At 41.7% G+C, this 14,434-nt stretch overlaps 1 protein-coding gene across 8 annotated transcripts in view; it reads left to right on the top strand.

The window, feature by feature from the left end:
• Window positions 1–14,434, top strand: part of LOC119790119 (membrane-associated phosphatidylinositol transfer protein 2-like) — a 59,090-nt gene that overhangs the window by 41,650 nt on the left and 3,006 nt on the right. For 2 of the 8 annotated variants that reach the window (XM_038295473.1, XM_038295474.1), the window contains exons 8-22: window positions 1,295–1,399; window positions 1,484–1,545; window positions 1,814–1,885; window positions 2,443–2,687; window positions 2,879–3,068; window positions 5,178–5,297; window positions 5,382–5,596; window positions 7,497–7,672; window positions 7,821–7,991; window positions 8,953–9,105; window positions 10,680–10,844; window positions 12,546–12,836; window positions 13,318–13,466; window positions 13,569–13,685; window positions 14,259–14,375. In XM_038295473.1, coding sequence (XP_038151401.1) covers window positions 1,295–1,399; window positions 1,484–1,545; window positions 1,814–1,885; window positions 2,443–2,687; window positions 2,879–3,068; window positions 5,178–5,297; window positions 5,382–5,596; window positions 7,497–7,672; window positions 7,821–7,991; window positions 8,953–9,105; window positions 10,680–10,844; window positions 12,546–12,836; window positions 13,318–13,466; window positions 13,569–13,685; window positions 14,259–14,375 — 2,348 coding nt within the window. The remainder of the gene's footprint in view (window positions 1–1,294; window positions 1,400–1,483; window positions 1,546–1,813; window positions 1,886–2,442; window positions 2,688–2,878; window positions 3,069–5,177; window positions 5,298–5,381; window positions 5,597–7,496; window positions 7,673–7,820; window positions 7,992–8,952; window positions 9,106–10,679; window positions 10,845–12,545; window positions 12,837–13,317; window positions 13,467–13,568; window positions 13,686–14,258; window positions 14,376–14,434) is intronic. The other 6 variants (XM_038295478.1, XM_038295475.1, XM_038295476.1 and 3 more) reach the window with 6 other exon arrangements.

The following is a 14,434-nucleotide window of genomic DNA, read 5'->3' as shown; positions in this document are numbered from 1 at the left end:
GGTCTTATCTATTGATCTTATTTACCTTTACAAATGTCTAAAAAAGCCACACTCAAAAAGCTAAACTTTATATTTGAGAGCACCGCCTCATGTGCAGCTAAAGCAAATTTCTATTGTCTCTTATGTATTGTTTGACGGTTTTAAGTAAAATAAGATTAAAACATTGCAGGTGAATTGTAACCCCATAACTCCTGACGGGGTAAGTTATTAAAAAAGTAGATTTCCTTCAAAGTCTGCATTGGCATGACAGGCTTTTTGCAAACAGTCGAAAACTGCAATTGGTGCTCCCCCCTAATTTGTACCCAAGACCTTAAACCACAAATGTTGTGATGTTACTGTTGAAAATACGCTGATAATGCATAAATTGAAAATTTTTCTTCACATATTTTTACATCAGTTTTCTTCTTTATGCCAATATCGATATAATCTGCTTGCATGAAGCACATAAAAATTTCTAGTGAAAAAATGTTTTGTTTTTTGGACAGCAGTGGTTTAACACAGACCTGAACTACAGACTTTTACTCTTTCTTTAAGCCGAACACTTGCACTTCTCACCAATTTGATAAAAATCTAGCTGCATTTGTAGAGCACTACTTACGCTTATGGGCCTGTGATTATATGTAGCAACAGAAATGTGGCAACAAGTTTTTTTTAGAAATACATTTTTAAATAAAAAAAAAATATTAAACACGTTTTTTATTTACTGTGGGCTGCTCAGTGGAGGAGTGGGTAGCACTGCTGCCTTCCAGCAAGAAGTTTCCAGGTTCAATTCTCGCCCGTCGTCTTTCTGCACGGAGTTTGCATGTTCTCCCTGATCATGCGTGGGTTCTCTCCAGGTACACCGTTATCCTCCCATAGTCCAAAAACATGACTGTTAGGTTAATTGGCTTCTCTAAATTCTCCTTAGGTGTGAGTGTGTGCGTGATAGGTTGTTTGTCCTGTTTGTCTCTGTGTTACCCTGCAATGGACTGGCGACCTGTCCATGGTGTACCCTGCCTTTTTCCTGTAGACAGCTGGAGATAGGGACCAGTAGGGATAAAGCGTGATGGAAAATAGATAGACGTATATACTGCAGAAAAAATGTAGTAATAGGATTCTGTTCATATAACTTACCCCTAAGAATGAGTCCTAAATGTATATATTTATTTATACATATTTAACTACGATATGGTATTGAGAGAGAGAGACAAATGCTGATTTGTAAAAATTACCCTTAGAGTTGCATTTTTTTATCACCTAATCCTTTTCTATCACCTAATCCTAATTATTTTCTGTTTTTATTGTGCATGTTTAGAGGATCTCTCAGATGGTGAGGAGGTTTTCCCAAAGGAAATCGCCAAATGGAACTCCAACGACCTCATAGACAAGATCGAAGCTGCAGACACAGAGGAAATGGCTGGTAAGAAGAACTGCACTGACAGACTCTTCCTTCCCAACAGTAACTCTTCTCTGGCTTAACTGTGTGATAATGATGTGTTTTCAGAGAGCTTTAAGGAAATGAGCGTTGATTATGAAAGAGCAGCGAGTGAGGAGAGGCTGGATGAGGTAAGTTTGTCCACATGTTGAAAAAACCAGACCTAACCAGTTTCTTCAGATGTTGCTCTGTGTCAAAAATTGAACTTTCTTAAAAAAACAATGGCAAAAATGGAAGGAAAATCTCACAACTGACATCCTGCTCTAAAGTTGGTCTCGTTCGTAGCCTAAAAAATAAAATGCAATTACCTTTAGCTTATCTGGGTTTATGAGACTTTACTCTTTGGAGGATAAGGGAAAGGCTGTTGATCCCTGAGCCTTTCTGTCCTCTTGTGTTCAGATGCGTGACTCTCTTAGTGGTCAAGCCGATAGCTCTCCCATTCCCACCATCACGGTAACAAGGCACCAGTCAGTAAGTAAACATTTTAGCCCCATAGCACTTTGGCGCAGAATAAGTCCCACAGGAAGGCCCACACCCACCCAGTACTGACTGCCCACCCCTTTTTTCCTCTCCGTCGCCATTGACCAAACCCGATCCATGTGTGCCCCTCGACCCCAGCACCCTTTGTTGAACTCGCTTGTACTTGCAGTTGTGGCATTGAGTGTACGTTTCTGGTGGTTCTCTGACAATGTGAAGTTTTGGATCGAACACAGAAGACAAAACTACACATTACTCCATGCAGTTTATTGTGACATTCTCCAGAAGCATGATTGTCGTCATACAGGTGGAGGGTGGCTCGCTCTGTCTCCCCCCTCTCATGGTCCTCTGCCCCTCTATGGTTGTAAACAGAAGTCTGTTCTGTGGTATATGTTTGGACAGCCTTGCTAAGAATGTCGACGGAAATTAGTGAGGGAAAGTTTTTTTAGTAGCCAAAGGAAGCCCTCTGTCTTTGGTCATGATAGTAAACTAAACAATCTCTCCAAACATTCCCTATTCATCACCTTTATAACAACTCTCCCATCCCTCAGGAGAGCTCGTCTCAGCAGTGCCTTCAGCCTTCCAAGATCCACGTACTGATTCTGGTTCTGCATGGAGGGAACATCCTGGATACGGGCGGAGGAGACCAGAACAGCAAGCAGGCCGACGTCAACACCATCAGTACAGCTTTTGACACAGTCATGCGTGTTCACTACCCTGCTGCGCTGGGACACATCGCCATCCGCTTGGTGCCCTGCCCTGCCATCTGTGCCGAGGCCTTCTCTCTAGTCTCTAAGTAAGAAGAACCCTGTGAACAAATTTATTTCTGCAGGCTGGATGTGGGCGTTTTTACTGAGGGTTTGTGTTTGTTGTCTCTGGCGGCTGTGTACCTGGTATAAAATTGCAGATCATGCTTCATGCCATCTCCTCTGATTTATTTACTTTTGCTTCTCCTTTTATTTTCTTTGTTATTGCATTCTGCTGCAGCCTGAGCCCTTATAGCTATGATGAGGGCTGTCTGTCCAGCAGCCAGGACCACATCCCACTGGCTGCGCTGCCTCTGCTGGCCACCTCATCTCCACAGTACCAGGATGCTGTGGCCACTGTCATTGTCCGTGCCAACCAGGTGTATGCTGACTTCATCAAGTCTCTGGGTGGAGCAGCCTTCACTGGCCAGGTCAGGTGATGTTTGTAACAGCATCCACCAGAGATGGGGGATCTGGAGTCAACAAGTCATTTCTGTTATTTTTGTTCTGCCCAGCCACTGAAGTAGGTGAGTCCAATCTGCACAGGTTAATTCACTCTGATTGGACTCACCTGGTTCAGTGACTGGGCAGACCAAACACATGACACGGAGATGACCTGTTGCCTCCAGATCCCCCATCTCTGGCATCCATGCTGCTATTGTGTCAGAAACTGGGTTCTTATAGCAGGAGGCCTTTTAAGGTTTTCATAGACTCATTTTATAGCCACAAACTTTAATGTGATTTATTGGAATTTATTTTATGTATCGTGCATACTGTATTTTTTTTTTTTTAGTAAAAATAAAAAAGGAGCATGACATGTCAATACTTTGCTGCATTTTCTACTGTAAGGCCTTAATAGTATGTATTTGCACCACTAGAGTGAAATTTGTGCCCATTTTTCTTTATTAACTGGTTCAATCTGAGTCTTCATCTACAGATTCTGAGTTGTTTCTGAGTCTGGGGGTAGATTCTGTCATGCTAACATGTGAAAATGCTTTTATTTTCCAATTTAAACAATTGTTCTCTGGCTGCGTGTTTAGTGCTGTCGTCTTACTGGAAAGGAAACGTTTCAAATACTTTCTTTTTTCCCTATATATATATATATATATATATATATATACACACACACTCACAGGCCACTTTATTAGGTACCCCATGCTAGTAACGGGTTGGACCCCCTTTTGCCTTCAACTGCCTCAATTCTTCGTGGCATAGATTCAACAAGGTGCTGGAAGCATTCCTCAGGGAGTTTGGTCCATATTGACATGATGGCATCACACAGTTGCCGCAGATTTGCCGGCTGCACATCCATGATGCGAATCTCCCGTTCCACCACATCCCAAAGATGCTCTATTGGATTGAGATCTGGTGACTGTGGAGGCCATTTGAGTACAGTGAACTCATCGTCATGTTCAAGAAACCAGTCTGAGATGATTCCAGCTTTATGACATGGCGCATTATCCTGCTGAAAGTAGCCATCAGAAGTTGGGTATATTGTGGTCATAAAGGGATGGACATGGTCAGCAACAATACTCAGGTAGGCTGTGGCGTTGCAACGATGCTCAATTGGTACCAAGGGGCCCAAAGAGTGCCAAGAAAATATTCCCCACACCATGACACCACCACCACCAGCCTGAACCGTTGATACAAGGCAGGATGGATCCATGCTTTCATGTTGTAGACGCCAAATTCTGACCCTACCATCCGAATGTTGCAGCAGAAATCGAGACTCATCAGACCAGGCAACGTTTTTCCAATCTTCTATTGTCCAATTTCGATGAGCTTGTGCAAATTGTAGCCTCAGTTTCCTGTTCTTAGCTGAAAGGAGTGGTACCCGGTGTGGTCTTCTGCTGCTGTTGCCCATCTGCCTCAAAGTTCGACGTACTGTGCGTTCAGAGATGCTCTTCTGCCCACCTTGGTTGTAACGGGTGGTTATTTGAGTCACTGTTGCCCTTCTATCAGCTCGAACCAGTCTGGCCATTCTCCTCTGACCTCTGGCATCAACAAGGCATTTCCGCCCACAGAACTGCCGCTCACTGGATGTTTTTTCTTTTTCGGACCATTCTCTGTAAACCCTAGAGATGGTTGTGCGTGAAAATCCCAGTAGATCAGCAGTTTCTGAAATACTCAGACCAGCCCTTCTGGCACCAACAATCATGCCACGTTCAAAGTCACTCAAATCACCTTTCTTCCCCATACTGATGCTCGGTTTGAACTGCAGGAGATTGTCTTAAACCATGTCTACATGCCTAAATGCACTGAGTTGCCGCCATGTGATTCGCTGCTTAGAAATGAAGAGTTAAAGATATATATATATATATATATATATATATATATATAATGACTTCAGAGATGATTCATCCTTCAGTTAATCATAGGCTGGAATCAAAATTTCTGACAAAATTACTTATGTTGATGGTCTCTCCTCAAACGTATCATGGATATAGATAAAGATGACTCCTGTTAAAACTTTTTAAGAAGAATGATGTTTAAATTACATACAACTATTGTTACGCTTTCATTTTTACTTCTCTTTCCAGGTTTGTCTCATTGGGGACTGCGTGGGAGGAATATTGGGATTTGATGCTCTCTGTCACAGCTCCCCTGCCGTAAATGAAAGCCAGAACAGCAGCCGCAGGGGCAGTGTCATCAGCGTGCAGGTAAGGAAGCATTAACATCCTAAACTGGCCATTATGATACAGTTTTTTTTTTTAAAGGAATATTTGTTATCTTTGCTCATGTAGGACCAAGACCTTCTCTCTCCAGGGATCATTGTCAACAGTGGACATGGATCCTCTTCTCCAACCCTGGAGGGCAGCCGCCACCTCAGTCGCAGTAACATTGATATTCCTCGTGCCACTTCAAGCGATGAGACCAAGAGGCAGCTGCCACGCAAGAGAAGTGACTCCTCCACCTACGAGATGGACACAATTAAACAGCACCAAGCTTTTTTGTCAAGGTGAGTGATGACATTAATACATACCAGAGCAAAAGCATGGATCTCTTGACAATCATCAGAATAAGTTTTAATCATAAGTTTGCACACACAAACAAGGAACTTCACTCTGGTTCCTCTTTGCTCTCATTGAAGATGTTTTATGGACATTGAATTGTAAATATGTGTGCATACATGTTTCTACAAATGAGGAGGAGGTGGTTGAAGGAATCCAGATATGCCTGGTTTAGATCTGGGTGTTCATGGGAGAGACAAGTTGTTACAACACGGTGCTCTGCGGTGCCAACCTGAGGGTAAAAAGCCTGAACAGTTTATGTGGGATCAACAGAAATGTTTCCTGGCCCCTTTTCCCGAACTTAAACCTGCACAAGTTCTGGATGGAGATAATATTGGCCGAGATGATCTTCTCTGCAGACCTCATTGAAGCTCATTGGAGCTGTCCTGTTTTGTGGACAAACCTTACACCGCAAAGCTTGGAAAAGGCAGTAATTCACAGCAGCCATTGTGTTGTTGAGGTTGGTGAGGACAGGCAGCATGGTCCTATGTGTGGAGAGGACTGTTAAAAAAACACGCCCCTGGGGGGCGCCAGTACTGCATATACTGTACACGTTGTGGTAGTACTGCTTTGAAAAAAGTATTAATTCCCTCTAAGCTTTTACATTCATTTCAAATTAATTCCCTTCCTTTACTTTATCTTTAATATCATCTTATATTTCAGGCCAGTACAATTATATGAAGGAGATAGAATATCTATTTCTCCCTAAAAGTCTGGAACATGTGCTGAGCCCTCCTGGGTCACTGCTTGGTAAAAGTTAGAGCTGTTTGTCTTTTGCCATATGTCCATGTATTATATTTTCATCCCTGTACAACAGAAAGAACGTGGATCCTCTATCTTTCGGTCTTGCCATAGATTCATATGTAGACCGGGCTCTGGACTCAGGCCCATTCAAACACATAGATAAGCTTAACCATTCCATTATAGCCCTGGCTGTTAGTTTCTTGCCGCTTTCCTAGAGTTCAAATTTTGACCTCCATCCCAAGCATTTTGCTGCCTCATATAGGTTTTCTTCAAGAATTGTCCCGTTTTACATTAAAAAGATTCCTCCTTCCCATCAACTCCAAGCAACTTCCCTGTTCCTGTTGAAGAAAATCGTCCTTCTCAGCGAGAAGCTGCCTCCATCATGATTCACAGGGAAGGTGAAATAATCAGGGGGATGCATTCCTTGTTTTCCATCAATCAGAAAGGTGAAAAAAAATGTATCTTATCAGAATGTCCTCTATTTTCCATACATGGCTGCTGGCAAAATCTGCAACATGAACTCGTAGGTTTTCTATCAGCAATGGCTTTTTTTTTTAACAGTCTTTCCTAAAGGAACGTTTTGTGTCATACTTAACACCCCTTAATATCAAGCATTACTTTGTGTTGATCTGTTAGAATCTCTTTATATCCTTTTTTTTCATATCTTTATAAAATGGTTGTCACAATAGTAAAAATGTCAAATTTAATATCGATACCCAAGAAATACTCCATTTCAATTTCCGATACAGTGAGATGAAAAAACAGAATTTTTAAGATAAGTAGAGACATAAAAAATATTTTTGTTGAAATGAAAAACGCTCTTGGTTAACCAGCCAGATGCTAGTTAAGTAAGCATGTAAATAAATGCAAAACAAATAATCTAAATTTTAATGCTAAATTTGACAATACTTTAAGGTTGTCTAAAGTGTTCTCCTTTTAATGTGCAAATGGTAATAAAATCTAAAATGAACATTTGTTATCAGTATCCATACCATGCAAAATTAGTACTGAATGCAGTGTCTCAGTGTTGACCCTTTGTGGAGCGTTAATAAGATGAAAAAAGATGAAGGTACAAAAGGACTAACAGCTGTGGTTTGTTTTAAGCTTGCACTCTAGCGTCCTTCGGAATGACGCAGTGTCCCGCAGGTCCAGCAGCAGCACCATGCTGGACGGAAGCTCCCTGGGGAAGTTCGACTTTGAAGTGGCGGACGTTTTCCTCTTTGGGTCTCCCTTGGGCTTGGTGCTGGCTTTGAGGAAAACTGTAATCCCTATGCTGGATGGTGAGCTTTTCCATAAAACGAAAGGCAGTGGTTTTAAATGTGTTTTGGAATTTCTTAAATTTAAAATGTTTTATTAAAAATGCCTTAATTATTTATCTTGTTCCTTTGATCTCATTCCCCATATCTTTGGTTTGATTTCCCCCTCTAGTGGCCCAGCTGAGGCCGGCCTGTCAGCAGGTCTATAACTTGTTCCACCCAGCTGATCCCTCTGCCTCCCGCCTGGAGCCTCTATTGGAGAGGAAATTTCACCTCCTCCCCCCCTTTAGTGTCCCCCGTTACCAACGCTTCCCCCTGGGAGACGGAAACTCGACCTTACTGGGTGAGTTACACTTAGGAGTGACGTATGAAGGCAAAAGCCAGCAAGTGAAAGAGCAAAGTAAATCCTTTTTCTACTGGTTGTCTTCTGTTATTTATCTAAAAACGGTCAATGTCATGCTTGTTGTCTCTTTTGGAACATTAAATTTAATAAAGTAATCCTTAGCTCTTCAACCACCTGTTTTTTATGCTATCATTTGCCTGCAGGTTGCAAACGTACGCCTGAAAGCTGGATGTTTTTCTCCCAAACTAAGATACAGAGACACTTAAAAAAAGACATTTAGAACATCTTTACTTCTTTTCACCTTTTCAGTTTTATTTTATTTAACAGCCTTTTACCAAAATGTATTAAAATCAGAAAAAAAGGTGTATAATTTCCCTGCTTTAATTGGATATATTTCTCCCCATAAAATCCTCCGAGTCCATCAGTTTTTACCTTTTTTGCTTTGAAAGGTTTCTGTTGAAAACAGCCTCAGGTCTTTATTCATTATTGACCTGATGTATAAAGTAAATTGTGCCGTTTTTCTTCTTTGAAGGCAGGCAGCATTGGTTGATGAACAATTTTTATTTATTTTTCTTCACAATGTCTTTTTTTTTTTTTTTTAAACCTAACCCAGACTGCTCTGGGTGAACCTGAGCAGTAAGTGCATCTGTATTAGCATTATCTATCTATTAACACTCTCTGAAAGAAAGAGCAGTATGGTCCATCCTCTTGGGTTCAGTTTGCATTCTTAAGTGTTTGAAATTTGCCATTCCTGCTGGGAAACAGTTTTGGTCCAGAGGTCCTGACCTCTTTCTCGTTTCATGTTCTTGCTTCATATGTTTTTGTGTCTTCCTTGTCTTTTTTTTCCTTACTCCTCTCTCTCTCGGTCTCCTGTCCCCATATCCGCACACCTATAAACCAACCCCTGACCTCTGCCTCCCCCCTTCCTCCCTTCCACCCACTCCTCCAACTCCCTCTGTAGTGGAGACAGTCCAGAGCAACGCTCAGCTGCTACTTGATAGCGGGCCCCCCCTGTCCTTCCGCTGTCAGGAGACCATCAGTGAGACCTGCATTCCTGTTCCCGTGCTAAACTGGCAGGACAGCTCCCTGAGAGCAACACCCACCACCTTTGAGTGTGTGTAGCATCTCCCGTTCACCTCCATGTTTCCTCCATCCTTGTTCATTCACTCCCTCCATTTGTGGCTTGCTTCTCTTTTTTATTTTCCTGTTGTGTGCCTAAGAGATCAGACTGGTTTGGCATATTTTTTATATATTCTCTGAGTATTTCCATCGCTGTTGTTTCCAAGAGTAAAAGATAAGAAAACTATTGGTGGAAATGATGCCATGATGAGCCAATAGAGTATTAGCTTTTGTGATGAACAGGTGAAATATCCATATTTTCGCCTTTCTTTACGGCTGCAAAATGTTTGTGGATTCTCTGTAAGTCACTAAGACACATTTTCCTCAATTAGCGTGGGAGCTGTATCAATATATTTGAGCCTATATACGTTAGTTTGACTGTTTGGGAGAAAATCCATATTTAGTTAAAACTTTTGCACCCCGGTTAAATTAGGGATGTCCCAGTTAGTATTAATATCAGATATCGGCCAAAAAACACATATTAGATTTCATCAACCAGATTCTTTATTTTCTGGTATTTTCATTTTAATAGAAACACTGCTTCTGTTAAGTTTGTGTAACTTTTACATGGGTTAGCTGTTTTTTATCCTTTTGTTGACTTTTGTTCCCCATTTCATTGACAATTTACATCTGCATTTAACCCGTCCCCATGGGGAGCAGTGAGCTGCCATCTTGGGGCACCCGGGGAGCAGTGGGGGGTTAAGGGTCTTGCTCAGAGACCCAGAGTGGCAGTCTGTGGGAGTGGGGCTTGAACTCAGAACCTCAGGATTCCAAGCTATATGTCCTAACCACTAGGCCGCCAGCTCCCGATATTACTTGACCTAACATTCTACGGTATAAAAAAAGTAATAAAAGCTGCTTTGATGTGCTTAAAATTATAATGAAATTCCTGATGATAACTTCTGTTGGTTGCTTGAACAGATATCACTTTTTTTTAAAGAGGTTTTTTTGTTTTGTATGTTTTAAACCAAAATCCCAACATATCGATATTTTAAGCGATGGAAATACTCATGGAAACGAACCTGCTGAGCATCTGTTGTAGTGTGTCTCCCTCTGCTGTCGTGTGTATTGAGGGTGCAGGATTTCTGGTTTGTGCTGTGCTGCTACCACCAAGTGTATTCTGTATCGTTTCTATGATTTTGGGTTTCGTGATGTTGACAAGTGGAAACTTCTGCTTTGGGAGTCATTTTAACCCATTGTTGTGCTGCTTTGTTGGCTAAACGTGAAGCTTAGTATCTATATTTTTGATAAACTGAGTCTTGTGTTTTCTTTTGGCGATTGTCTGATCTTATAAAATCTCCAGCCCCATTTCTCCAAATAATTGACCTTATATATAGTTTCAAGCTTATACTCCAGCTTTAATTGTTATAGGTGTTTGATGGTATATTTACATGTCAGTCAGTTGAATAAATCTGACCGCAGCTAGCATGTTCATTTGGTTTTTCACACACCCCACCCCCCTACTGTACTTGTGGGGCCTCATTTCTCGCCTCTCACCCAGTCACTGTGAGTTACCCACCTTACCTGTGTGTCTCTGTCTAATGGGATCTCCTTGTTTGGGCTCAATAGCGGATGTTGTTCAGTCTCATGGTGGTGTCTTCATGGACAGTTCGTACCCTTCATCTCCCATAATGGGCCCCGTCTCCCGGGGCCAACGGAGGGCCAGTGAGATCAGCATTGCCAGCCAGGTCTCAGGAATGGCAGACAGTTTCACTGCCACCAGCATAGCCAACAGTAAGTGTTCTGAACATTGACCGGTCTCTCTTTCTCTCTCTCTCTTCCACTCACACAAACACGAGTCTCGTTAGTTTCCCACCTTTTCTCGGCTTTAGGCCAACTTTTCTCTATTTCTGTACACCTAGATTCTCTTTCCAACTCTCCCACATTCTCATACTCTCAACCAACCGGTACTCTGACTCTACACACACCCTACACTCCATCTGGAGCAATCTAATCAGCCAAAGACAGCTCCTTGCAAAAGTATTTATGGTGCCAATTTTAATGTTTTATCCACATTTTGTGAGAGAAGCAAAGTTGTGCATAATTGTGAAAGAAGAAACAGAACAGATCAACCTTTTACTCTTGACGGACAGCAGCCCAGCCTTCTAAACTCTCTCAGAGCACTGTTAATGGTGCGTAATCTGGAAAAGTGCATAGCACATCTCAAAACCTTCTTAGAGATTCTCAGACACCAGGCAAAGAGAGCTTTAATCATCAACTAAGAGATCCCTGGTATCTCCAAAGGAGTTGCAGACTTCCATAGCTCAGGTAAAAGGATGTATTTAGAGGAAAAAACACATCGCTCACCTCAATGCCCCTCTTTCTCTATATTTTTAGCTGCATAGGTGCTGATGCCCTTAAAGGGTTGTATGTGTGATAAAGAAAAAAAACAGTTTGGTTTAGTCATGATTTATGTTGACACCTATATGAAGCAAAAGTTCCTGTTTGAAGTTTTCTGCATGCCACACAGCTGACCCAGCAAACATTTAAACCTGGAGGACATGGTGCTCTGGTCAGATCAGAAGAAAAATGAAGCTTTTTGTCCTATGTGCAAAGGCCTGTCTGTTTTGGAAAACTAATAGTGTGAGGGATATAGATGAAAACACACACACACATATATATAGATATATAGATGTCTTAGAAAGGTCCAGTCATAGCCCAGAGCTAAAATCTAATGCTCTTTATCCATCCTAACAATTGTGCACAACTTCGTGGGTCCATCACTAAAATCCCCCTATAAACATGGTTGGAGCAGGATACAATGTGGAAAAGATTAATGGACATCGATACTCTTTGCAAGGCACTGCAACACAAATACTCCACCTACTGTACGTCTGCTTTGTCAGACTTGTCTTATGAGCAGCTCATCCTGATCCGTTAATTTCCTGCAACAAGCGAAGTGCCAGTAAGATCAGAGTCCTGCAGAGGAGAAAACGTAGTGCCACTTTTCACTGTCTGTCTTTCTTTAATCCACTGTCTAAATGTAAATGCAATGACCTAGTGCTGCATTTATCTGATGTTTCAGTGCATGTGGACACCAGTCTCCCTCCCAAGCCATTTCCACAAGTCTACTCCTACTGCACTGTTTGCTGAGATGATCAGCGATGTTTCTCTTTGTTTAATTGTTTACTAAAGCCTGTCCTCCCCTTACCTTCTATTTTCTTTACTTTTGTTCCTGTTTTTTTTATATATTTCTTTATTTCACCTCAGAATGTATGACGGTCTAGATCCTTATTTGGAAAAAATATAAATGTTGACTTAACACACTTTTTGCTATGATACTTTTACCTTTTACTAACCAGTCTCTCTGCTGAGAAGTCAAAAACACATTTCTAATAAATATAACTCTTCTTTTACTCTTTAAACTGTTATTCTGTTATATATGCATCCATTTTATCACACGTTTTCCTGTTGTTTTTTTTTCCCCTTATGTAGCCAAATCAGAGCAGATTAACCAACCCAGTAGGCTCAGTCTGTTGTCCCAACTTGCCCTAACACCCATAAACAAATTCAAGCCGAAAAATCCACCAAAGTCCCATAAAAAAGCTGAGGCTGATCCAGCTGCAGGACCTCCTGACGAAGACCCGGGTCCGGACCAGGATGTTGAGACAGACTCAAGCGAATGTCTAAGTTTCACCTCAGATTACAGGGACAGGCTGTCGCCTGGCCTGGACTGTGCTATATGTGATCTTGTGTCACTGGACTCCCAAGCTGAAGTTGATCAAGGTATTTTTTTCTGAAGTTGGGGAAAATCACAGCAAGGGTGTTCTGCACTGTCCAAAAGCTCCATGCTGCTCCTGCAGAAAGTATTTCCCCCCCTTCCTCACCTCCGGGATTCTTTCCAAATGGTCTTCTCAAGGACTCAAAGCAATCACTGAAACTTACTGGGATCAATGTTCAGACTTAAATTTAGCACTTTCCTCTTTATTAAAACCTTGCTAACATGATAAACACTTGGTCATTATTTCTAACCACCTCTCTACGTTTGATGCAGCGCATGATTTCTTTGACTACAATAATTATAAACACCTTTCTTTCTCTTCTGCAGCTGAAGAGGTGAAGCCGTTGTTTTTTTTTTTCTTTTTGAAAAGATTGCTTCTACTTTTTTGATTAATTGGGTTTCAAGGGTTTTGCACTGCTGTGATCACATTCTCCTTAAGTTTCCTCTCCTGTACCTCTGCCATATTCAACTCCTCCCCCTTTGCAGTTGCAGCACGTTGGTGGGGCACAAAGCGTCTGGACTTTGCTCTGTACTGCCCCGATGCTCTGACCGCCTTTCCAACAGTGGCTTTACCACACCTCTTCCATGCTTCCTACTGGGAATCCACAGATGTTGTGTCTTTCCTCCTGAGACAGGTCAGTGGACTTAAATTTTTTTTTTATTTATTTATTCTGTCGTTAAACTGAACCTGCCATTTTAGAGATTCAGAGGATGAACTAATAAATCTCCGCTTTTAGGTTATGAGGCATGAAAATTCAAGCATCCTGGAGCTGGACGGGAAAGAAGTGTCTGAATTTACTCCTTCTAAACCCCGGGAAAAGTGGCTCCGCAAGAGGACTCACGTCAAGATCAGGGTGGGTCTGAGATCAAGAAAACATTTTCAAGTTGTCTCACAGCAGAAAAATTCAAACAGCAAACATTTAGGATGAGGGATCTGGAAAGCTGAGAAGAGCAATTAAACTTTTTGGTTCTAAGCGTTAAACACCGTGAAGGAAAACAAAGATTGAACAGCAGACTCAAGGCATTATGCCCAGAGTGAAGCATGGTAGTAGAAGCATCATGCTGTGGAGATTATTTTCCTCAGCAGGGGCTGAGATGATGGGAATATAGATAAAGGACAACATTTGAAGAAAACCTGCTAGGTGCTGCAGAGCCAGGGGTACATTAGAATGGTTAATATTTAGGAATGTTCATGTTAGAATGATCCAGAAGACTTAAGGCTGTGATTGGTGCTGGCAAAGCATAATTCTTAGAATTTTTCATGGAAAAAATAAAAAACATACCATGTTTTCTTTTTATTTCTTTTGTGTTTCCTTGCCCACATGGTTGACACATGGGAAAATAGGAAAAAAGTGCAAGGGGTTTAAGTGTGTGTGCATAAGGAGACTTTATCTTCCTAATTATATTTATTTTTACTCATATGACAGAACGTGACTGCCAACCATCGTGTGAACGACTCTGTGTTCACCGAAGACAGCCAGCAGGTCATCACAGGCCGCTTCTTGTACGGCCCTCTGGACATGGTGACTCTAGCCGGGGAGAAGGTAATCCTGCATATCAGGCAGAACTCAACCTGCTGTCAGAAACCTGTTTCATTTCAATA

Source organism: Cyprinodon tularosa, unplaced genomic scaffold (genome assembly GCF_016077235.1).
Source record: "Cyprinodon tularosa strain WSP-4 unplaced genomic scaffold, ASM1607723v1 ctg356, whole genome shotgun sequence".
Classification (NCBI taxonomy): domain Eukaryota; kingdom Metazoa; phylum Chordata; class Actinopteri; order Cyprinodontiformes; family Cyprinodontidae; genus Cyprinodon; species Cyprinodon tularosa.
Note: the sequence above shows the minus strand (reverse complement) of the source record. Positions and strands in the feature narration are given on the sequence as shown.